Source organism: Cucurbita moschata, unplaced genomic scaffold (assembly GCF_002738365.1).
Source record: "Cucurbita moschata cultivar Rifu unplaced genomic scaffold, Cmos_1.0 Cmo_Scf00032, whole genome shotgun sequence".
Classification (NCBI taxonomy): Eukaryota; Viridiplantae; Streptophyta; class Magnoliopsida; order Cucurbitales; family Cucurbitaceae; genus Cucurbita; species Cucurbita moschata.
The window spans coordinates 1,242,575-1,264,023 of NW_019268548.1; the positions used below are offsets into that span (position 1 = coordinate 1,242,575).

The window sequence follows — 21,449 nt, forward strand, 5'->3', positions numbered from 1 at the left end:
TTTTTTTTTTTTTTTTTTTTTTTCAACTTAAAGACCTCAGGGAAACATAAGGATGTTGATTTGATAAATAAACTTTTCACAATATCATATATTGTCCCTCTTGAGCATAAACTCTTATAAATTTATTTTGGACTTTTCTAAAATGTCTCATTCTAATAGGAGAGTATTATTTGATTATAATCATTCCTCAAGTGACTTTCATTATCCAACATCTCATTGATCAAAGTAAGTCTCCTCTTAATTAAGGCTAGATTTTTTTTTTTAATTAATGAGCAGATTATGAACTTTCATCATCTTAATAAAAGTTCATATAAAATCCACAAAAGTTTAACCTAAGGAACAAAAACTAAAAGACCAAAATCTGAAAATCTCCTTATGAGGAAAAAACAAGATCAAAAGTGAAATTATAGTTTGTTGAGGATCAAAACAGATGAAAAAACCGTCGAGACCACACAAGTTTCGATTATTAAACGCTAATTTATTCCGATTTTCTAAGATCATGGTGGCAGTGGTTGTTAATTAGATCAGGGTGGGGAAAACTTCTGATGGTTATATTACAGTTTTCACATTTCGAAGGCGTAGAAGATTAAGAAGAAACGATTCTGACCTAGTTAAGCGATTGCAAGCCCTAGAAATTCAGAGGCAGATTTAGCCATTACAGATGCAAATTCATTGAAGCTAATAACACCATCGCCATCCGTATCGGCTTCCTTCATCATCTCCGTTAGCTCTCTGTATGTCAATGGCTGTCCCATCTTCGCCATCGATCCCGCAAGTTCCGCGGCGGTTATATATCCATTGCCGTCTCGATCGAACGAACGGAAAACCTCAAGAAGTTGCGTCTGATTTACCATTACCTCCTCGTTAAAATCCGGCCTAATCGCAGTCACCAATTCATCAAACTCTACAGAGCCATTTCCGTTCGCATCCATATTAGCGAGAAGAACATGGATTTGGTCGCCGGAGGGCTTGAGACCGAGCGATCGAAGCAACGCTGCTAGTTCAAGAATCGTGAGGCTTCCATCTGAATCCATGTCGAATCGTGCAAAAATGTCGCGCAATTGATTTAGCTGCTCAACTGCGAGTGCAGCCATATCGGATTTCACAATGTCGAAACAATGCGCTTGATTGACGTACACAGAAAAATAAATTGTGCGAGGAAACGGCGGTGGTGGCGGCGACGGCGGCGAAGGAGGAGGAGGAGGAGGAGGAAGAACAATGGCGAGCGAAAATGGTGGTTGATTTGAATCTGAAGGAGGAAATTGGCGGTGACGATTTGGAATTTATATGTCTTAAAAATAGAAAAGCGTGTGGGTCGGTGGGGCCTTGTTTTTGGTACACGCCAGAGCTTTATGATTCCCCAAGCTTTTTCTTTTTTAATGTTTTTATCCACTTACATTATTATAAACTTTTTCCCTTTTATTAATAAATAAAAACAATTAATTAACTAATTCAAATTTTTTAATGTTTTTATCCACACAGTAAATCTCCGTTGGATAATATTATCCATTTAGTTAATTCATTCGTTACTAAACCCAATGAATAATAGATGATAATAACTATATTTAGACTAAATTTTTTAAAACTTAGGAAGGTAATTTTGATCATACGTATTGAATGAAAAATTTACCATCTTCTAGTAAAATATTTAATGAAGAAAATTTATAAGATTTCACCCGACAATATATTTAAGTATTTAGGTCAAATGTATTTGACCACGAACTTTTATTCATGCATCTTGCTGTCTACGATAGTGAAGCCATGTGCTTCCAACACCTATGTACGATTATTTTGTCTCCCACAAACCCATTTCTTTCTGTCTTCCCAAATTAATTTCACCAATTATTTATGATTTTTCACATGGAAGCCATTTTTTTAAAATTATTATTATTATTATTATTTATATATATTAATTGAACAACAATAATTTATAATGGTTAGACGAACAAAGTAAAAAATACTCTCTCCATTTGTCATTTGTCTGAGGCATTTTGGGAAGTCTAAAGCAAAATGACCAGAGCTGGGACAATATTGCACCAAATTTTTTTCAAAATAATTAATATTAAGATTTAATGAAAGTAAATAGATGAAATTTAGGTATTTTATTGTAATTTTTAATCATAGATATAGTAAAATTTAAATGGCTAGGATCGAATAGAGGAGGTAGACCCGAATCTATAGATTTTAGCCATAAAGCGAAAGAAGGGACTGGGGGGAGTACTCTGCTACAGAATTATTGGACTGTCCGTCACTTCCGGCCTTCAAATCTGCCGTCGACTCTCGCCGGCGACCCATTTGCCGGCCATTCTCAGCCGTTGATTTTATTTTCCTTTAAGAACGACGACGAAACCGCACCACTCACTCACCTCCATTTCTTCAACCCTTTATAGCCCCCGATTTCCCCTCAGATTCTTCCTTCCCCTTACGCAGCCATCTGTTTTAGTCCGCAATTTTCCGCGATTCCTCAAACTCTCTTCCGAACTTATAATTGATGGCAATGGCGATGCTTCCCATTTTTCACATATTTCTCTATCATTTTCATTCAGATGTGAAGGGGGTCTCTCTCTCTTTCATCCTTTCTTTTTCGTATTTCTTGTTTTAGATCTGCCCAAACTTTTTGAAATTTTTTATTTCATTTGTTGATGGTTTGGGTGTTTTTGATTTCCCCTGTTATTTGTTGTGTTTCTTTGATTCAATGGGAGGTAGAGTCAGTGGAGGCAGCGGTTCATCGACCTCTTCTTGGGATTTGTACTGATTTGTATCACAAAAACACGAACCGGTCGATAAACCTCTGCATCCAGCGCTCCCACCCTTGTTGGTTGTTCGTTTATAATTTTAGGACAACTGGGAACAGTGAACCTCTTTTGCAGTTCGTTTCTTTGACCATCTGGGACCCGTTTGTGTTTCTGTCTGCATCTTGATTAGGGGGCAAAGGCATAACACAATTTTCTTCCCATTTTGCTTTTTTCTGCTTCGTTTTGGAAGACGAGAATTTCTCCGGGAGAAAATATTGAAGATGATTTTGTATTGTAGTGTAGTTTTGATTGAAACTGTTCTTATTCATACTCTCTTGTAGTTATGGTATTGTTTGGTTTGGTTGCAGCTCTAAATCTTTCCCCCAACCGGATGATATTATCCGGTTACTACTTATGGGATAGGATCATAAATTCTGAGCTCTTACGGATTTAGTGGAATGCTATATTCAAACTATCTAGATGATATTACCAGTATTGATTAAGCTATCTCCTTTTGGAACTTTTCCATTCTTGGTGTTGTTTTGTTCAATATTATGATATCTCTTGGTTCTTAAACTGAAACTCAGTTTCTGTTTTCTGTCTCGATCTTTTGCTATTTCTTATGCTGTTTACCGTATTTCTCTTCTTGTTTTTCAATTCAAAGTTGCTCTTCTCTGGATAAGATAGAACTGTTCCTTGTTAGCTCATTGGATGCTAATGGTGTTTATGCTGATGCCTTGTTGTGCAGACTCTGATCATGTCTTTTCCTTTCCATTTGGACCTGTATGAGATTATGGTGCAAGAATTCTAACATGGTTGTGGGAATTGTTCTGTAATTGATATATCATAGATCTGAGCATAAAAGGTCTTGATGTGACAAATCCCTTGATTGGTTAATTGTTTCCACTGATTGTGGATTTGGAAACTACTCTGCCAGAATTCCTATGAATTTGATGCTTTCCCTAGATCCCATATAAGTTGGAGAGTGAAACGAAGGGTGTGAAAAGACGTTTTAAAATCAAGATGCTGACGAAGATACGTATAGGTGGACAATATCGGTTGGCGGTGGGGCTTGGACTGTTGCAAATGGTATTAGAGCCAGACATTGGGCAGTGTGCCAGCGATGACCCTGGCCCTCAAGGGGGTGGATCGTGAGATCCCACGCTGGCCCTCAAGGGGGTGGATCGTGAGATCCCACATCGGTTGGAGAGGAGAACGAAACATTCCTTATAAAGGTTTGGAAACCTCCTTCTAATAGACTGTTTTAAAATTGGGAGATTGACAAAAATACGTAATGGACGAAAGCAGACATCGGACTTGTATTGAGACAGCCAACATCAGACCATGTGTTAGCTTGTTCTGGTTGTCATTTTTGTAACCTTTTTATGGCGGCATTTGAAGAAGCCATGTCTTTTTCTTCATAGGTGGGTATAGTTCTTCTGCTCATTGTTGCATTTCAGTTTAGGGAAAAGGGGCCAACTTTAATGAAAGAATCTAAGGGATGGCATGCAATACCAGTTCAACCTTCATTGCCCCGTTGACAGCAACAGTTCTGAAGTGCCAAGCTGCCAAGGCAGGCAGGCCCAGTGGATGAGGTATCAGATTCCTTCCTTTAAAAACTCGTGTTTGTAAATGAAATGAACTCATCATTCTGGTGAAGCTTCTCATAGCTACCTTCATAAATCTCATCAACACTATATTCTGATATGTTGGACATTTATAATCTTAATCCACCTTTTTTTGTATTCTTATATCTGGGATTATTCAAACACTCTTGCCTACCCTTGCACTATTAACATGAAAATTTAATACTATTTTGTTCTTTTTATTTAAAAATTTGATATAAGGCGTTGGAGATTGAGCTACCCTAATGTAACTCGGGTAACCCGTATTTTATCTATTTTATTATGTTTGGATTTCATAGAACAATCAACATTTCTCGAAGAAGATGTGATAGTAAAAAATATATGGGATAAAGTATGTATTTTACGAGAGATATATATATATTTTTTTTTTTTAAATTTTGGCCTTATAAGACCATAAAATACTTAATTTATAAGGTGAAAAAAAACGTATTTGGACAAGACCATCTCCAACTCCGAACTTTTTAATGTTATTTTTAAAAACTCACAAGTATTTTTTAAATGTGATATTAATAAGTATTTATATGTTTATTTATTTAAAGGTGGTTTTAAAGTTTTTAAATGTTAATTAAGTGTTAAAAAAAAAAGTATTTAAAAATATTTTTGAAAGTTAATTTAGATATATTTAAAGGTGTGTCATTGGTATATGATATGTATGTTATGTAGCTCATCGTTGGTATATGGTATGTAGGTGCGTTAGGTGCATTGTTAGAAGAAATTTAATTAAGATATTGAATTTCGTATGTGTTGGAATTTCTTACGCTTTAAATAATAAAAAGTTTACAAAAAGCATTTTTCATTAGTAAAAAAAAAGCTCTTTACCAAAATGACACACTAATTAAAAATAGAAAGAGATAAACACAATTAAAGTTTATAATAACTTAATTGGTTAAAAGTGTATCGGATTTTATTTTAAAACTCATTAAAATTTAATTTTTAATTAGTTATATTAAAAATTATAAATTTATAAAAAAGGAAAAAAGCAATATTCCTTAAATATTATTTAAATTGAGTTCCTTTTGAGGTAGGTTATGAGAATATATATATAATATTAAAATTAGTCATATTAAAAAGTACATGACTTATAAATTAGGCATATTCGTTATAATAAGTATATTACGAATAATATATCTTGAATTTTAGATTTTGTGACTTTATTCCACATTCAATCTTAATAATTACGGTAAAAAAAAGTTATTTTAATAAAATTAAATAAAATTTGAATGTAAATTATTCTAAATGGATATATTTATAAATCGGGTAGAATTATGATAAATTAGTAATAAAATAAAAAAAAAATTATATAATTGATTAGAATGTTTAATTAATTATAGTCGATTATTGTTACTTACGGTTCTAATTTGAATCAGTCTAAAATTATGATAAATTAATAAATAAGCTAGTTAATTCCTTTGAATGTTTAAAGGATTCATTTACAGCTACAAAATTAATAAGATAAGATCGTAAGATAGATTTAGCGGGCTCCAAAGAGAAAATTGAACTCAATTTTTTTGATTCGATTTGCTTACCTAACGAAACGAACCAGCCATCTGTCGATCATCCCTTTGATTAAGAAACTCATGTCAATCGAATCGTAATCAGTACGCCAAAATTCCAAATTCTGGCTAAGGGTAATTTTCGTTGTCGATTATTGTTTTTTTTTTTTGAGTTTCAGGAAATTTAGATAGTCCATTGGTTGAAAAATTATGCCAATCTTCTTCTTCAAGACCAGCTAGTTTTACTTGATTTCTCTTTAGCAGTTGGCTCTCTGTATCTCTGGGAGTGAAAATCACTGATGGATTACAAAGCTCTGGACTCCATTACCGTGGTTGATATAGAAGCTCTGGGAATTGGTTCTGAAGTTGCCGAGAAACTCCATGGACGTCTTGGCGAAATCATTCGTAGCTACGGGAATGACACTCCCCAGACTTGGCACCATATCTCCAAGCATCTCCTTAGCCCCGACCTTCCTTTCTCCTTCCATCAGATGATGTATTACGGTTGTTACAGAAACTTTGGTCCTGATCCGCCTGCTTGGATTCCTGAACCGTGAGTTCCACTCAAAACTTACCTATGTCTTGATTGCTCTATCAGTTGGGTTTTTTCATGCATGTTTCTGGTGCGACATCCTGGTTCATATTCCAATTCCAATACCTATATAAAGGTTTGTTTAGTATTGTTTGGAGACACAAATTCATTTATATTTTGTATTTGTCTAGAGGCAATTGGGAGGAACTTTGTAAGTGAAACTTATTTGTGTGAGAGGATTAGAGATACACTTGTAAACCCTGTAATTATAGTAATTGGCTACCATCTGTCGACGTAGGAGAATTTCTTATCTCTGAACCATGTAAATCTCTGTGCCTCGTTGTTTAGTTTTTGTTCGTGGGTGTGAGTGCGACCGATCTTGTTTATGCTTCCGTTACAACCATGGGTATTAGAGCATTTGTGGCATTTGGGTACAATAGTTTCAAAATGGATAGTCTAATATCGAATTAAGAGGTGTAACTCGAAAACGATGTTTATTTTTGGTACTGATACAAATTATAGTTTTCTCACATCGAGAGAGATACCAAATCGAGAAGGTTTCCGAGAAGCTTCCTTCCACATGGCTTTACTATTGAGTATATACTCTTTTACTACTTCCACGATATTGCATCATCTAATTCAATCAAATATCATTGTATCAGCATCTGAACTCTGATTTGGGGGGTAATCAAATACGGGCTTGCTTTTTTGAATTCACAAACGCTGTAGTGGTAATAATATTGTGTGGGATGTTAAGATCCCTGCAAAAAAATTCTATTCAGGTTATTAGTATAGAATGTTGTGAAATCTCATTTGATGCATCTTCAAAATTAGGGAGAATGCTGTTTTCACAAACGTTGGCAAGCTATTAGAGAGGCGAGGAAAAAAGTTTCTCGGGTCGAGTTATAGAGACCCCTTATCAAGCTTCTCCTCTTTCCAGGAGTTTTCAGTTTCAAGCCCCGAGGTATTGGCAGTATTGATATCAATTGTGTAATCCATCTTTGATTCTTGAAATGCTTCGATTGAAGTTGTAGTTCAGAAGATGCAACATTTTCCTGTCTTCTGTCTGCCAGGTCTATTGGAGTACAGTGCTAGATGAGATGAAAATAACATTTTCTAAGCCTCATAACTGTATCTTGCAAAGGCAGTTTTCAAGTCCGGGTGGCCAATGGCTTCCTGGAGCAGTGTTTAATCCAGCCAAAGATTGCTTATCTTTAAATGAGAACAGAAGTTTGGATGATGTAGCAATCATTTGGCGTGATGAGGGATGTGATGATCTGCCTCTGAAGAGATTGACACTTGGAGAATTGCGCGCAGAGGTTTGGTATATTACTATCTACCTCATTAGCTCTTATTTTTAATGATAACAGGCTAGTAGATTCCTTATCAGAGTTTTTCGAATTATTGAATATCAGCAAGGTGACGGCTTATATTTTACTGTACATATTTAAGCGCATCCTGCATCTTCGCATGACCTCCCCATTCCCCTCGCTGAAGAATTTCATGAGTCATAACCTTCATTTCAACTCATCCCTAATCTTTTTTTTTTTTACTATTTCCTTAAATTCTAAGCTTGTTGCCTTTCTTATGACCATATAAGTGAAACATTTATGATTTGTACATTTGGTGATGGTGGGAATTGAGAGATGCGAACAGAATAGATTTAGTGGTAAGAATTTTTCATGCTAATATGTTCTGCGCTGGGGAGATATTGACATTTGTTTCTGTGGTTTAATAGTGATTTTTAAGTGATGTTTGGCTCATATATTGATATACTAGCATATCATTAAATATCCTTTTGTGTAAAATAGATTCTGTCGGGATTAAAATTTGTAGGTTAGTTGCACATGCTCTCAACTCAATGGGGTTTGAGAAAGGAACTGCAATAGCAATTGACATGCCAATGAATGTAAATGCTGTGGTCATCTATCTTGCTATAGTTCTGGCTGGACTCGTGGTTGTCTCCATAGCTGATAGTTTTGCAGCACGTGAAATATCCACAAGACTTGATATATCAAAAGCAAAAGCTATTTTTACTCAGGTAAGTACGACTCTCCTTTTGAAAAAAGATGCAGCAGGTTTTGAAATGGTTTATTGTCTCTCTTGTTGAATGTGAAAAGTTTAAGCTGGTTGCAATTTTCAATGGCTTTATTTTATGAGTTTTGTTCAATTGATTTCAACAGTACATGTGTAGCTCGCTGTAAATCAATCTCACATGTTAGCTAACTCAACAAAGAGATTCTTTGTATGAGACATGGGATCCACAGATCTATAACTGGAACTGTATGGTTTGTGTCTAGGGTATTAGAGAATCCCGCAACGACGAAAGGGTGCTCCATGTGAGATTACCTGTTGTTGTGATACCTCTAATCTTAGTCCCCAAGTAAAAGTCCAGTTAATAAATTATTGCCTCTATAGATTTCTCTTGTGTCTTTGCTTTTAAAAACTGCCGGAGCTTCCCTACTTCACACGTCCTTGAATTTAGAGAGAATATTATGTATAGTGAGTAATGGTTAGTCCGATTCTTCATAAAACAGAGGCTTTAATTTGTGCTTGAGATGTGATCTTAAGATGATATTGGTTACCTCTTCCCTGGGCCAGCAATCAATCTTTACGATGTGTCAATTGTAAAGTGCTTGTTTCCCGATCTGTTGTGGCTCAATGCTGTGATAAACTTACCATGCTGTGTATATTTATTTTCCTCCTCCAAGGTTATCTATCAACTCTGCCTACATAGTTCTATGATTATTTTTTCTATTGGTTCCTTCTAGCAGTCAGTCGAATTATATTTCAGTCGATCAAAGAATCATTTTAACATATATGTTATTATGTAGTTATCATCCTATACTCGGTTTTATATTCCTTTATCCATTTTTTTTAGTTAAAACTGTTCAAGAGTATTAGTAGGGAATATATTGGGAATTTTAGTTCATTATTGTAATTACTTGGTGAGCTGATCAGAAGGGTGGGGTATTATATTCTATTGCGTTGCATTGTTTCTTTCTTAGAATCGGGATTCTAATAAAAACCTTCTTACCTTCACTCAGGATCTTATTATTCGTGGGGATAAAAGTATACCCTTGTATAGGTGAGGTTACATTTTCTTATTCATGGGGTTGAGAACCTGGTCTTTTTGCCTTCCCCTTACACTGAAATGTGCATGTTATTGTTTCAACATTGCAGTCGAGTTGTAGATGCTCAGTCACCTCTGGCAATCGTAATTCCAACCAATAGCACAGGTTTTAGCATGAAACTACGAGATGGTGATATATCTTGGCATGCCTTTCTGGACAGAGTCAAAGATTTGAAGTATGCTTTATTCTGTGTATCTAAGTTCAATAGATGCTAGGTTTCTTAATTATGCTAGGTTTGATGTTGGGTATTGTTAAAATCTTGCCGTTGCATATTAAATTTTTTAAATATGATTATTGCAGAGGAGTGGAATTTGCTGCTGTGGAACAATCAGCGGAATCATTTACGAATATTCTTTTTTCATCTGGAACAACAGGTTAATTCAATATTCGGACTTTAGGCTTGCAACTCTCTGTTCTTTATTTATCTGCTATATCCAAAATTGTTACAACCATGTTCTCTTAGTCTTAGGTAGGAGTGAGCCGCCTACGACATTAAATGTCCTAGAAGTTCTTTTTTTATGTGAAGTATTATACATTCAGGGGATCGTTCCTTGAGATTAATTGAGCTATATACAAACAAATTTAGACACTCGTTAATAATTACGAAGAGAAAAATAACACAGTCCACTATACCTTTATCCATAAGCGTCTTTGTTCTGGTACACTGTCAAGAAATTCATCTCAATTACAAGTGTCCATAGGATATCTCTTGCGTTAGAAGGACTTCTAAATCTATAAAGATAGTTCACAACTGCTCAATCTTTTTGTTCTATCAGAGAGGAGCTCTAGCCGGTTTTGTGAGATACACATGCATTGTGAAAAAAAAAAGAAGCTATTTTCTGCCTTTTTTTCCCCCTTTCATGAGACATGGACAATCTAACTTGCTCATTCAAGTCACCTCGACAAACATAATTTTCTTTTCTTGTTTTGTAGACTGGCAGACTTCAATAATGAATTTTGACTTACAAAGTAGGTTGAACTTTGAAAATAATGGAGCTGATATCAATGAAACCTTTTTGAATGACGTTACCACTTGAACAGGATTACTTAGCTCTTGAGAGCTTAAATTATACAAACTGTTCCCAGCACGACTTTCCAGCAGCCTGACAAACGGAATCTTCCCTTCACCTAGAGTGTACCTCATAAGGGATAGATTTGGTGTTAGCTGTACTCTGATAAACTTAGTGAGAAGAAAGAGAATCTCATACTTGAGACAAAATCGATGCCATAATAAAATGAGTTTCTAAATTATTATCTTATAACACTAGGATGCACCACTAACAACCATAGCTCTCATGCTTCTAGGCTTAATAATTGTGTTTGTTTGTTGGTCAGGGGAACCAAAAGCAATTCCATGGACCCTTGTAACGCCTTTGAAAGCTGCAGCCGATGCTTGGTGCCACATGGACATTCATAAAGGTGATGTTGTTGCTTGGCCCACTAATCTTGGATGGATGATGGGTCCATGGCTAGTTTATGCTTCATTATTAAACAGGGCTTCCATGGCATTATACAATGGATCCCCACTTAGTTCTGGATTTGCTAAATTTGTACAGGTAAACCTCTTTCCGAACTCTGAACTTAATACACAAGTTTATTTTGTGAAGCAACTAGTTTAAACCTTTAATAGTAGTTTGAATTATTAAATATATCAGGTGGTAATGTTTTTTTAATAGACAAAATCACTTGGTAGTGAGAAAAATAATGGATATTATTCAAAAGTTTCTTAAATTTGGATAAATGTAGATGTAGCTAATTTGCTCCATGTTTCAGAGCCATATTTCTCTCTAATTGCGTCATCTTGGCCATCCATACCTTTAATCTAGTCATTTAGAGTTAGGTTTTTTTGTGATATCTTTTTTTGTAATTCACGGTCTCGCAATCTCTTTCCTCTGTAGGATGCTAAAACAACAATGCTTGGGGTGATTCCAAGTATTGTCCGTTCATGGAAAAGTACAAACTGCACATCAGGTTATGATTGGTCTTCTATCCGGTGAGCTTAAGAATTATACTTTCAGTCTGTTTATCTTGTTAAATAGAATCCTTATGTATAAAATGGTCATTCTGTTGCAACTTCAAGTTGTTTTGCCTCCACTGGAGAAGCATCTAGCGTAGATGAATACCTATGGCTAATGGGAAGAGCTGGCTATAAGCCTGTCATCGAATACTGTGGTGGGACAGAGATTGGTGGTGCATTTGTTACAGGGTCACTGTTGCAGGCTCAGGCATTGGCTGCTTTTAGCACACCAGCTATGGGGTGCAGTCTCTTTATTCTTGGCGACGAGGATTCTCCTATTGTAAGAATTCATCAACTCTTCATTTGTAGCGTAGGCTGATTAGTGTCAATGACATGGCGTGGGAGAGAGTCTGCATATGTTAAAAAATGGAAAGGAAAAAATTCAAAATTTACCCATAAACTTATTAGCCATTAAGTAAGTTTGTGAAAACTCACAAATTTTAATTAAAATGGACCCCTCCAATATCGTTTTTTGAAATTCTATCAATTTGGTATCTTACATAGTTCGTCGAAGGTATATGAGAATACTTTTTTTTAATGAATTTTCAAGCTAAAACTTACGAGAGATAAGAAATTGAAACACATTTTCTAGATAAAAATTAAGATTGCAAAACTTATCGAAGTGTGGAGGTGAATTTGATGGAACTGAAATATGCTACCCTTAATTATAAAGCTTCTAGAGTTTCTTTGATAGTTCTCTCGATTTCCATGCATCAAACTGAAGGGTCTGTAATCTGTATGTAAAAAATTGTTACTTGGGTTTTAAATGCTACATTTTCCTTCGTCTTCTTCCCTATGTAGCCACAGAATATGCCAGGAATTGGTGAATTGGCGCTCGGACCTTACATGTTTGGAGCTTCCAGCAGTCTCTTGAATGCTGACCATTATGATATCTATTTTAAGGGAATGCCCCGTTGGAATGGAATGGTTGGCCACTTTTCTCTGATGTACCTTCCTGCTTGAGAAATTCATCTTGCACTTCAATGTTACCATTACCTCGTAACTCTCTTAACAGGTACTGAGGAGGCATGGAGATTTGTTTGAGCGTTCTCCTCGAGGATATTATCGGGCACATGGTCGTGCAGATGATACAATGAATCTTGGAGGCATAAAGGTAAATTTTTTTTCAGATTCTCGTGGTGAAAATAAATCTTTCTGTTTTCTTTTTTTGCCGAGGCTCAATGCTAACAGCTATGGTCATGACATGGGCAAAAGGAACTTTGACATTGCGTTGGTAAAATAGCCTCTAAAGGGATGGAGTCATAGAGAATTTCGGTTCTGTTTGTTTAGTTGTTGCAGGAAGGTAAATCTAATGCCTGCTTCCAGAACTGAATGTTTTAATATGTGAAAAGAATATATAGTGCTGGTGTTAGGAATCCCGGACCTCCGCAATGATATGATATTGTCCACTTTGAGCATAAGCTCTCATGGCTTTGATTTGGTTTCCCCAAAAGGTCTCGTATCAATGGAGATAGTCTTTTTTACTTATAAACCCATGATTTTCCTCTTAATTAGCCAACGTGGGACTATTCCTTTCCCAACAATCCTCCCCTCTAACAAAGACACTATAGAGCCTCTCTTGAAGCCTATGGAGCCCTTGGACAACCTCCCCTTAATCGAGTCTCGACACCTTCTTTGGTGCCCTCGAACAAAGTACACCGTTTGTTCGACATTGGAGTCACCCTTGAATACACGTCTCCTCTTAATCGAGACTCAACTCCTTCTTTGGAGCCCTCAAACAAAATACACCATTTGTTCGACACTTGAGTCACCTTTGACTACACCTTCGAGGCTCACAACTTTTTTGTTCGACACTTGAAGATTTTATTGGCATGGCTAAGTTAAGGGCATGACTCTGATATCATGTTAGGAATCACAGACCTGTTAGAAACCATGATCCTCCATAATGGTATGATATTGTCCACTTTGAGCACAAGTTCTTGTGGCTTTGCTTTTGGTTTCCTAAAAAACTTTATTCCAATAGAGATAGTATTCCTTCCTTATAAACCTGTGATCTTCTCCTTAACTAGCCAACGTGGAATTCCTCATACAGCTGATTCTGTTTGATTGTCTGAATAAAAGGTAAAATAGATTTTGTGAGGTTCGAAGAAAGGAAATCTAGCATACTGATCAATATAATCTTTTGAATGTCAGGTTTAAACATCCAAAAATACTAGTGTTGTTCATTCAGTGTTACTGTCTTTTGTACTCACCTCAAGCTGATTCAAGATCTCAACCAAATCATATTTAGTTCCATAACACGATCTATCCTTCTCATGCAGGTAAGTTCAGTCGAGATCGAACGCATCTGCAATATAGTCAACACCAGCATTCTTGAAACAGCAGCCATTGGGGTACCGCCACAGGGCGGTGGCCCGGAACGGTTGGTGATTGCAGTTGTATTCAGGAATCCAGATGAATCTAAGCCAGATTTGGATAAGTTAAAGCAGTCTTTCAACTCAGCTCTGCAGAAGAACCTCAATCCATTGTTCAGGGTAGGATTTTTGCTAAGCTCATTTATATGATACCACTAAAAAGCAAACAGTTTTAACGAGTTTAGTTCATATTATGGGATGTGCACAGGTTCACCGTGTGGTTCCTTACCCTTCACTTCCAAGGACTGCATCAAATAAGGTTATGAGAAGGATATTGAGGCAGCAGCTTACACTTGAACACAAAACCAAGCTCTGAATTATAGACATCTTAGAAGAACCCTACGAAGATCAGATGCTATTTGGAGCCTCCACTATGATAAACTGAGCTGCCTAATAAATATAATAATGAGAACACCTTTGAGATTCCGAAGACGTCATTTGTTCGATATCAATATAATAATTTCTGTCTTTTTATCTACTAAGTTCAGATTGACTATAGACTAAATTTGTTAATATATTATAAAGTCGACAAATTTAAAATATTTATAATGGAAGTATTTTTTTTGTCTGGAAAAAAAAAATTAAAATAAAACAAATAAATAAATAATTGTATAATTAAAGCTATCTTAACTAAAAAAGATTATACAATTAATTATTTATTTGTTTTAATTGTTTCATGGGATGGAGAGTGGAAAATGAGAAATAAGTCTATATTTACTTGAAACCTGAATAATTTCCTCGAAACGACGTCGTATTATGTGTGGTGGGTGAGTACCTACCTAGAAAAGCATGAAGCCCATCTCCTGGCTCTCCTCTCACCCTTTCTCCAGTCGCCCAGATTGCACATCATCTCTTTCTGGCTTTTGGCCTCTATCTCCCATGGTGTTCATGAAACCTTAATTTAGGGTTTCTTTATTGTTCCTGTGCGCGTTCTCTATCTCTGAAGAAGAAGAAGAATAAGAAGAAGAATAAGAAGAAGAATGGCTTCCGTTTCGCTAACTAACCTTGATTTGGCGACACCTTTCCTGGGTCTAAACCTGTAATTCCCTCTCTCTCGTTTTCTCAAACTTCGGAATTTATTGAGTTTTGGTTTTAGCTTATGTGTGTGGTGTGCTTCTGCTCTTTTCCAGGTCTAGTCGCCTTATCGGGGTGAAGGGAAGACCATTTCGCGCGTTGTTTAGAAGCCCCAGATGTGTTTTGGATACACCATATGAAGGTACCTTTCTATTATCTTCTTGCATTTTCATTCTTGAAACAATTTGCAATTGTGCATACTTAGTATACATGGGGTGGGTTTCCATCGATTAATTCCAGCGGCTGCAGCAGGAGGTTGAATTACCCTATGAATTATGAGACTAATGGCAATTTCATATTGATTGATTCTTTCTGCTCCAATCGGCTTTTCTGTGGATATTTTTAAAATGGTTTGATTGGAAGAACGTGGAGTTATCCTTACCTCGAGAAACTTATGTTCTAAAGAACATTATCTGCTTTATTTCTGAAATTCTTTCCTCTTTGGTTTTAAGTATTCATAAGAAATTTTGATATAGCTAGTGGATTATATAACGTGGACAATATTAAATTTGATAGTTACGTGAGACTCGGCCTCCTGGTTGTTTCTTCGCAGTATGCTTGACTTAAAAGTTTATTAGATTTGTTTGTCTTAAAAATATCCCTACTTTTTCCTAGCTGCTATGGTGATAAATCTGTCAATCCTTAATTATTCGCAGGTAATGTCACAAAGTTCTCTCGAATTCGTGTTTGGGATCCATATAAACGCCTTGGTGTAAGTACTGCTGCTTCAGAGGAAGAAATTTGGAGTGCACGGAATTTTCTTTTGCAGCAGTATTCCGGTCATGAAAGAAGTGAGGAATCTATAGAAGCTGCTTTTGAGGAAATATTGATGGCAAGCTTCCAGCATAGGAAAAAGACAAAGATTAATTTGAAAACCAGGTTGAAGAAGCAAGTCGAGGAGTCCCCACCATGGTTTAAGAACTTGCTGAATTTTGTAGAACTTCCTCCAACTGATGTTATCTTCAGAAGATTGTTTCTTTTTGCATTTATGGGTGGCTGGAGCATTATGAACTCAGCGGAAGGTGGACCTGCTTTTCAGGTTAGTATAATATTCCTTCAGTAAACGCTTTTTTTCCCTTTATAATGTCATCTCAATATATGAATAAACATATTTTTAGTGATGTCCCGAAGGCTAGTGCTTCTGTTGGGAAGTAATCAAAAGGGTGTAAATCGGAGCTGCACGTTTTGAATGTATTAGTTAGAGTGGTAAGGGAAGAAGAGTACCTAGGAACGTGCCACAAAATGCATACTTATCCCTTGTCGCATACTCAATTTCTGATCCAAATATTTAGAATAAGTAAAAATAATGGCAATAAGGAAAAAAATAGGAAAAGCAGTGAGTTCACGGTTATAAGCCATCTACCATCCACTGTAATGCCGTAGCCTCTTCTCTTCTTTAATTTTCGTTTTTGTGGCAGTGACTGTGTGAGATCCCATATCGGTTGGAGAGGGGAACATAGTATTCCTTATATGGGTGTGGAAACCTCTCCCTAGTAGACGCGTTTTAAAACCGTGAGACTGACGGCGATACGTAGTGGATTAAAATAGACATATCTGCTAGCAGTGGGCTTGGGCGGTTACAAACCTTGATTTAGTGGTTGAATATTCAAATTATAAATCTTGATCCAGGAAAAATAAATTATTGTGTTAGCTCTGCGTCTTGCAAGCTTTAGTAATAAAGTGCCACTTTGAGATTAAGAATAGATGGGTGCACAGAAGCTTTGAAGAATCCACGGATTTAAGATAAAAGGTTGCGCTCGAGGGTTCTTATCTTGCCAATCAATTAATTATTTTGACAGAATCCAACATCTGCTTTATCTATATTCCATCATATTAATTATTAAATTAGTTACTTGGTAGGAGTTCGTGCATCATAGCTTCGGTTCTCTTCCTCTAGTTGAGCATTTTTCGATTATCCCACGTTATTTTTCTTCCTCTTATTCTTATTCATCTGTATGGTATGATATCAAGATATCTAAAATTGCACTCGGGATTGGTTATACATCTTTGGGTCTATTCCATTTAAAAGCACATTCTGTCTTTGCATCTAATTTGGATCCTGTTGGGGGTGTTTTAGGCCACTGTCATCTCTGGTTAAACTTTGTATATCGATCAATGCAGGTTGCAGTGTCCTTGGCGGCCTGCATATATTTTCTCAATGAGAAGACTAAAAGTGTGGCTCGGGCTTCTATTATTGGGTAAAACTTGCACGAACTACTGATCTCATTATATATCTCAAAACTAAAACTCAGTGACTTATATGCCGTCTTTACTGTTCTGCCTGCAGACTTGGTTCTCTTGTGGCTGGTTGGGTATGCGGTTCGTTGATTGTTCCGAGTATTCCTTCGTTTCTATTGCAACCGACGTGGTCGCTCGAACTACTTACATCTCTAGTAGTATACGTCTTCTTGTTTCTGTCCTGTACTTTTCTCAAGTAGATCTCTCTGTTTGTGCTTCTAGCTTATTATCAAGTAGTAACATGGAAAATGGATTTAATGGGGGAATTTGCAGATATTATTGATCAGAGCTATCTGTGATCTTCCCTTCTTTAATTTTCATTATGACTTGAACTTTTATCACCATTCTACTCTTGCACATCTCAAGAAATAAGCCATCGTTGGGTGCGTTTAGCTTCAGATTAGTTTACCTCCTACTATCTTCTTAGAAATACTTCTTTTATCATCATGCTTTCATTTTTATTTCTTTTAATTAAATTTTTTTACAAATCCATAACCATTATCACTTTCATTTATCATTAGTATTACCACCTTTTGCAAGCATATCATTAGTAAAATATTTTATAATATATTTTATAATGAAGTTGAGACATAGAATAATATGGTGGTGGCTTAAAATAGACGGTGATCTAAATTTTCGTTCTAAGTTACTAACACACATTGATTGGAGAAGAAAATGAAACATTTCTTATAAAGGTGTGAAAACTTGTCCCATAGACTAATAGACTAGTTTAAAAATCGAAAGGGAAAGTCCAAAGAGCCTCACCTAGCATACGCATTTTTAAAAGAAGCCTGAAATGGGATGTTATATTCATGACAAAGTGAACTAATCAGGTAAAGTTTGATCAAATCAGAACTTCCAAACTTATTATCCTTGCCATCTCTACACCAGTTCTAATTCTTTTCAAATATATCTTTTATTTTGAATGCAGCTTCTTCGCATTGAAGAAGAACTTGGCAGTGTTCCCTATGCTGGCGAGTCTTTCAGATCACCATAGAAGGTAAAAGTAATATGCCAAACTTTTCTATCCAAGGTGTTCGAATCTGTAGAGGGATTTCTGCAGAAATAATATGCCAAACTTTTCTATCCAAGGTGTTCGAATCTGACACATGACAGAATTGTAGAGTGGCACCGTGAGAGTACTAAAATTTTTGTTCTGAACTATCCATGTAAATGTTCGTTTCAAAATAATGCAGTCTTCTGATTTGCAAACCACCGTATTGGGTTCTCTTAGTTTGAACGCTATTCCATAGACACAAATATCAGAAACCTAATTAGTTCATCTAAAGTATGTCAGATGACAAATATTGCCACTTTGCTAGTTAATTTGAGACATTCGAATCGAACAACTAACAGTAATCTATGTTTATTAGTTTTCAAGATAAAACAGCAAGCAACTGGGTGCAGCTTTTACCTTACAATTCTGTCATCAATACTGTGTAAACTCAGCTTAAAGGACAAAAACATCAACCTCCTCTCAAAAGCTAAATCTAGTGTATAATCCCAGGTAGAAGCAGCTTTCCTGGTAGACGTTGGAAGAATCTCAATAATCCTGAATCTGTCAACGCCTAAATTTGAATAGCAGGACCAGCGTACACCCCCGGACGCATGTATAGATCATCAGGGGTCTCGATTTTTGCAAGCCAGGCGTAATCTTCTACTTCTTCATCGTTTAGGTTGGGTTTGGATTCTGCAGCTGATTTTTTGCAGAGCCACGGTGTCTAAGATTTGTTGATTGAATAATAAAATTCAAGAAACATAAAGGAGAAAAGGTTACTTACAAAAAGTTGAATAAGGATAGTCATGGAAGTATGTACATCTTCTTCCTTTATCTTCGTTATAAGGAGGCGAGAGAACATCAAGCACGGCACAAGGCGAAACTGCAGTGAAACAATGCAGATTACCTCCGGTCTTCGGGTACAAAATGGATGTTCCACTTGATGCTGTTAGAACTTTATCAACTGATAACTTAGCTAATCTTCCTGGAAAAAAATGTTGGGAGGGTGGGAGGAATTCATGAGAGGAAATCCCATAATTTGCATTCAAAAAGATAAAGGATGCATCCTCTTAGTGCCTAACAATGTAGATGAAACTCTTGGTATCAATCTCTAGTAGTATATAAATTCATGACCTATAAACTGATATCCCACAGGGGAAATGCAAGCCAGCATACACAACCAGCTCATCGGTAACATACTAAAAAATTGTTGCAACAGTTGTTTCAACAAAGGAGAAGAGAGAGTTGCATACAGAAGGTAATAGCCAAACGCCAAAGATGACTCAATGGTATCTTTAATACGTCAACGATCATCGGTGCATAGATTCAGTCAACTGCACAATAATCTACAATTGCCCTTACTGATATACAATAGTCATGGACTCATGGACATGGTTGAACATTGTACGCTCAGAGTGTTCATAATGTTATGCAGTGACATTCCTATCTAGCAAAAGTTCATTTTACACTAACAGCGAAAAATATTTATAATCTAGTAAAACAGTACGAAACCAAAACTCAAAATGATAAATTACTATTCGTTGATTGTTTCTGTACATCCAGAAAACAAGTTGGTATTGGAAATCAAACCTGGAAAATTGGTGGAGTCCTTATTTTCCTGAATGAAGGCAGGTTCAACCCAGTCATAGGCTTTCACATGGAGAGAACCATAGAGAACTTTGCTGAACACAGTCATCCCAGGATGGTCATGAAGGGGGATGACAGAAGAAGTAGGAAAGCAGAATATACATATCTGCGTCGTGATATTAAGTACATTCATAAGCATAATTATCACAGCAAAGGCTTCGAAAACAACCAACCGAAACCCATGACTAGTTTCAGTCAATCAAAGATACTGTGGCTGGTAATTTTGACACTAACTTCTCCAAATAATGGATTTTGCCATCCGATTACACAACTAGCTCGTAGAATGGAAGCTTCAAAATGTAATCATTTCCTTAAAAGTTAAAATTAAAATTTCTCTGATTCCAAATTTCTGAGTACTGAACAATGAATGGATGTGACTGTTCGAGAAAAGAGATGAATGGGACTTACAGTAAAGCTTTCACCTTCAAATATATCAATATATGTTATTGGTTGAGCCCATCTAGCTATCCTATTGAATTGGCTCAGTCCAAACGGTCCATGCCCCCGGTCGTCACCCATATTTTCTTCTTTAAGCCCAAAATCGCCGGGGCTAACCGTGTCTGTGAAAGGAGCATACAACTGGGATGTGTCAAAGAGTGGAATCTAATGCAGCTCATAATGTGATCTTTCCTACTTGAAGACCTTCAGCTTTCTAACCAGCAATATTTTTTAGCATAGCAGCCTGGGCTAGTTTCAGAAAACACGCAAAGGAACATCATAATAATTGATTCTCCAATCATCATTGTTTGCAATTGTACCAGGAATTGCAGATATGGCAACATAAAAAATTCTAAACCACTGTTAGCCTTTTAACTGAAGAAAGTTGTGGCTACAAATCGCAAATTAATGGCATCAAATGCCATTGCTCATGTGGAAATCAAGAGACAAACATGTTCATTTCACAGCTTGTGAAGTTATATCCAAATCATTGAACAACATATCCAAGCCAGAAGCAATTAAAGCATATGAGTGTTTCAAGCATTCCCAAATGGCATAGTAATCTCTAAAATTTAATCAAGAAAAGAGAGAGAGAGTAACACTCAAATGAATTGAGACGAACAAACCAATGATTCCATCCATCAATCTCATGCAAACCCAGCACTGAATTACTTGAATTTTGAAACCCAGAAGAGAAATTGAGCAAGAATCACAAAAGGAAACAAAAGAGTTTCGTTTAAAGATCAAAGTAGAACAGAATGCAGTATAAATTTCAACGAAAGGCGGAGAAATTACCCAAAAGGGAACATAGATTCTGGATAGTTTGAGAAGACAGTGGAGAGCTGGTGGGAGTTAAGGAGGTCTTACAGAGGTCGTAGATAGCCTGAACTTTGGAGCTCTGCCTGTGGTTCATGCTCAAGGATCGAACAAACACTGAGCAATCGACCTTGTTTTGCAAAATTAGCCTGATCTTATCCGACGCTTTTTGGAATTTTGAGAACATTTTGGAGTTTTTTTACAAAAAATAAATGCAAATTTGGAATGAGATTATGAACACCGGGCCGCACCTCAGCCGTCGGTTTTCACGCCAAAAAAAAAAAAAAAAAAAAAAAAAATNTTTAGA

At 36.3% G+C, this 21,449-nt stretch overlaps 4 protein-coding genes and 1 long non-coding RNA gene across 7 annotated transcripts; 3 read left to right on the forward strand and 2 right to left on the reverse strand.

The window, feature by feature from the left end:
• Window positions 1-463: 463 nt before the first annotated feature.
• On the reverse strand, window positions 464-1,272 carry LOC111429950 (probable calcium-binding protein CML15). Its single transcript, XM_023066039.1, has one exon. The coding sequence runs from the start codon at window positions 1,092-1,094 to the stop codon at window positions 612-614; it is 483 nt and encodes a 160-aa protein (XP_022921807.1). The 5' UTR covers window positions 1,095-1,272; the 3' UTR covers window positions 464-611.
• A 912-nt stretch (window positions 1,273-2,184) lies between these two features.
• Window positions 2,185-4,446, forward strand: LOC111429662. Of its 2 annotated transcripts, none has more exons than XR_002708206.1 (2): window positions 2,185-3,227; window positions 3,484-4,446. It is a non-coding gene; the product is annotated as an uncharacterized LOC111429662 (long non-coding RNA). The 2 variants fall into 2 exon arrangements; XR_002708207.1 differs by having other exon boundaries at window positions 2,185-2,557.
• A 1,394-nt stretch (window positions 4,447-5,840) lies between these two features.
• LOC111429657 (probable acyl-activating enzyme 17, peroxisomal) lies at window positions 5,841-14,336 on the forward strand. The gene is made up of 15 exons (XM_023065599.1): window positions 5,841-6,009; window positions 6,139-6,427; window positions 7,241-7,370; window positions 7,480-7,730; window positions 8,243-8,447; window positions 9,454-9,494; window positions 9,590-9,715; window positions 9,841-9,914; window positions 10,876-11,096; window positions 11,439-11,533; window positions 11,621-11,837; window positions 12,359-12,484; window positions 12,573-12,671; window positions 13,840-14,052; window positions 14,141-14,336. The coding sequence occupies exons 2-15, from the start codon at window positions 6,174-6,176 to the stop codon at window positions 14,246-14,248; spliced, it is 2,160 nt and encodes a 719-aa protein (XP_022921367.1). The 5' UTR covers window positions 5,841-6,009; window positions 6,139-6,173; the 3' UTR covers window positions 14,249-14,336.
• Window positions 14,337-14,734: 398 nt separating this feature from the next.
• Window positions 14,735-17,642, forward strand: LOC111429659 (protein CHAPERONE-LIKE PROTEIN OF POR1, chloroplastic-like). The gene is made up of 6 exons (XM_023065603.1): window positions 14,735-14,874; window positions 14,908-14,971; window positions 15,063-15,148; window positions 15,663-16,045; window positions 17,128-17,204; window positions 17,294-17,642. The coding sequence occupies exons 2-6, from the start codon at window positions 14,913-14,915 to the stop codon at window positions 17,442-17,444; spliced, it is 756 nt and encodes a 251-aa protein (XP_022921371.1). The 5' UTR covers window positions 14,735-14,874; window positions 14,908-14,912; the 3' UTR covers window positions 17,445-17,642.
• Window positions 17,643-18,542: 900 nt separating this feature from the next.
• Window positions 18,543-21,378, reverse strand: LOC111429658 (plant cysteine oxidase 3). 2 transcript variants are annotated; one of them, XM_023065601.1, is made up of 5 exons: window positions 21,122-21,378; window positions 20,297-20,448; window positions 19,856-19,994; window positions 19,026-19,226; window positions 18,543-18,940 (listed from the first exon to the last, which is right to left on the reverse strand). In XM_023065601.1, exons 1-5 carry the CDS (start codon window positions 21,327-21,329, stop codon window positions 18,813-18,815), a joined length of 828 nt encoding a protein of 275 aa, XP_022921369.1. In that variant the 5' UTR covers window positions 21,330-21,378; the 3' UTR covers window positions 18,543-18,812. The 2 variants fall into 2 exon arrangements, with proteins under 2 accessions (XP_022921369.1, XP_022921368.1); XM_023065600.1 differs by having other exon boundaries at window positions 19,832-19,994; window positions 21,122-21,376.
• Between the last annotated feature and the right edge of the window lie 71 nt (window positions 21,379-21,449).

Bases quoted from the DNA above. Each gene is read 5' to 3' on its own strand.
- LOC111429657 (XM_023065599.1), top strand. From the start codon at position 6,174: ATGGATTACAAAGCTCTGGACTCCATTACCGTGGTTGATATAGAAGCT. The intron at 11,838-12,358 runs GTAAGAATTCAT...TTCCCTATGTAG, and splicing joins GCGACGAGGATTCTCCTATT to CCACAGAATATGCCAGGAAT. The intron at 12,485-12,572 runs GTTGGCCACTTT...CTCTCTTAACAG, and splicing joins TGCCCCGTTGGAATGGAATG to GTACTGAGGAGGCATGGAGA.
- LOC111429659 (XM_023065603.1), top strand. From the start codon at position 14,913: ATGGCTTCCGTTTCGCTAACTAACCTTGATTTGGCGACACCTTTCCTG. The intron at 14,972-15,062 runs GTAATTCCCTCT...GCTCTTTTCCAG, and splicing joins CCTTTCCTGGGTCTAAACCT to GTCTAGTCGCCTTATCGGGG. The intron at 16,046-17,127 runs GTTAGTATAATA...CGATCAATGCAG, and splicing joins AAGGTGGACCTGCTTTTCAG to GTTGCAGTGTCCTTGGCGGC.
- LOC111429658 (XM_023065600.1), bottom strand. From the start codon at position 21,329: ATGTTCTCAAAATTCCAAAAAGCGTCGGATAAGATCAGGCTAATTTTG. The intron at 19,227-19,831 runs GTTTGATTTCCA...ATTTTTTTCCAG, and splicing joins GGACTCCACCAATTTTCCAG to GAAGATTAGCTAAGTTATCA. The intron at 18,941-19,025 runs GTAAGTAACCTT...GCAAAAAATCAG, and splicing joins CTATCCTTATTCAACTTTTT to CTGCAGAATCCAAACCCAAC.
- LOC111429950 (XM_023066039.1), bottom strand. From the start codon at position 1,094: ATGGCTGCACTCGCAGTTGAGCAGCTAAATCAATTGCGCGACATTTTT.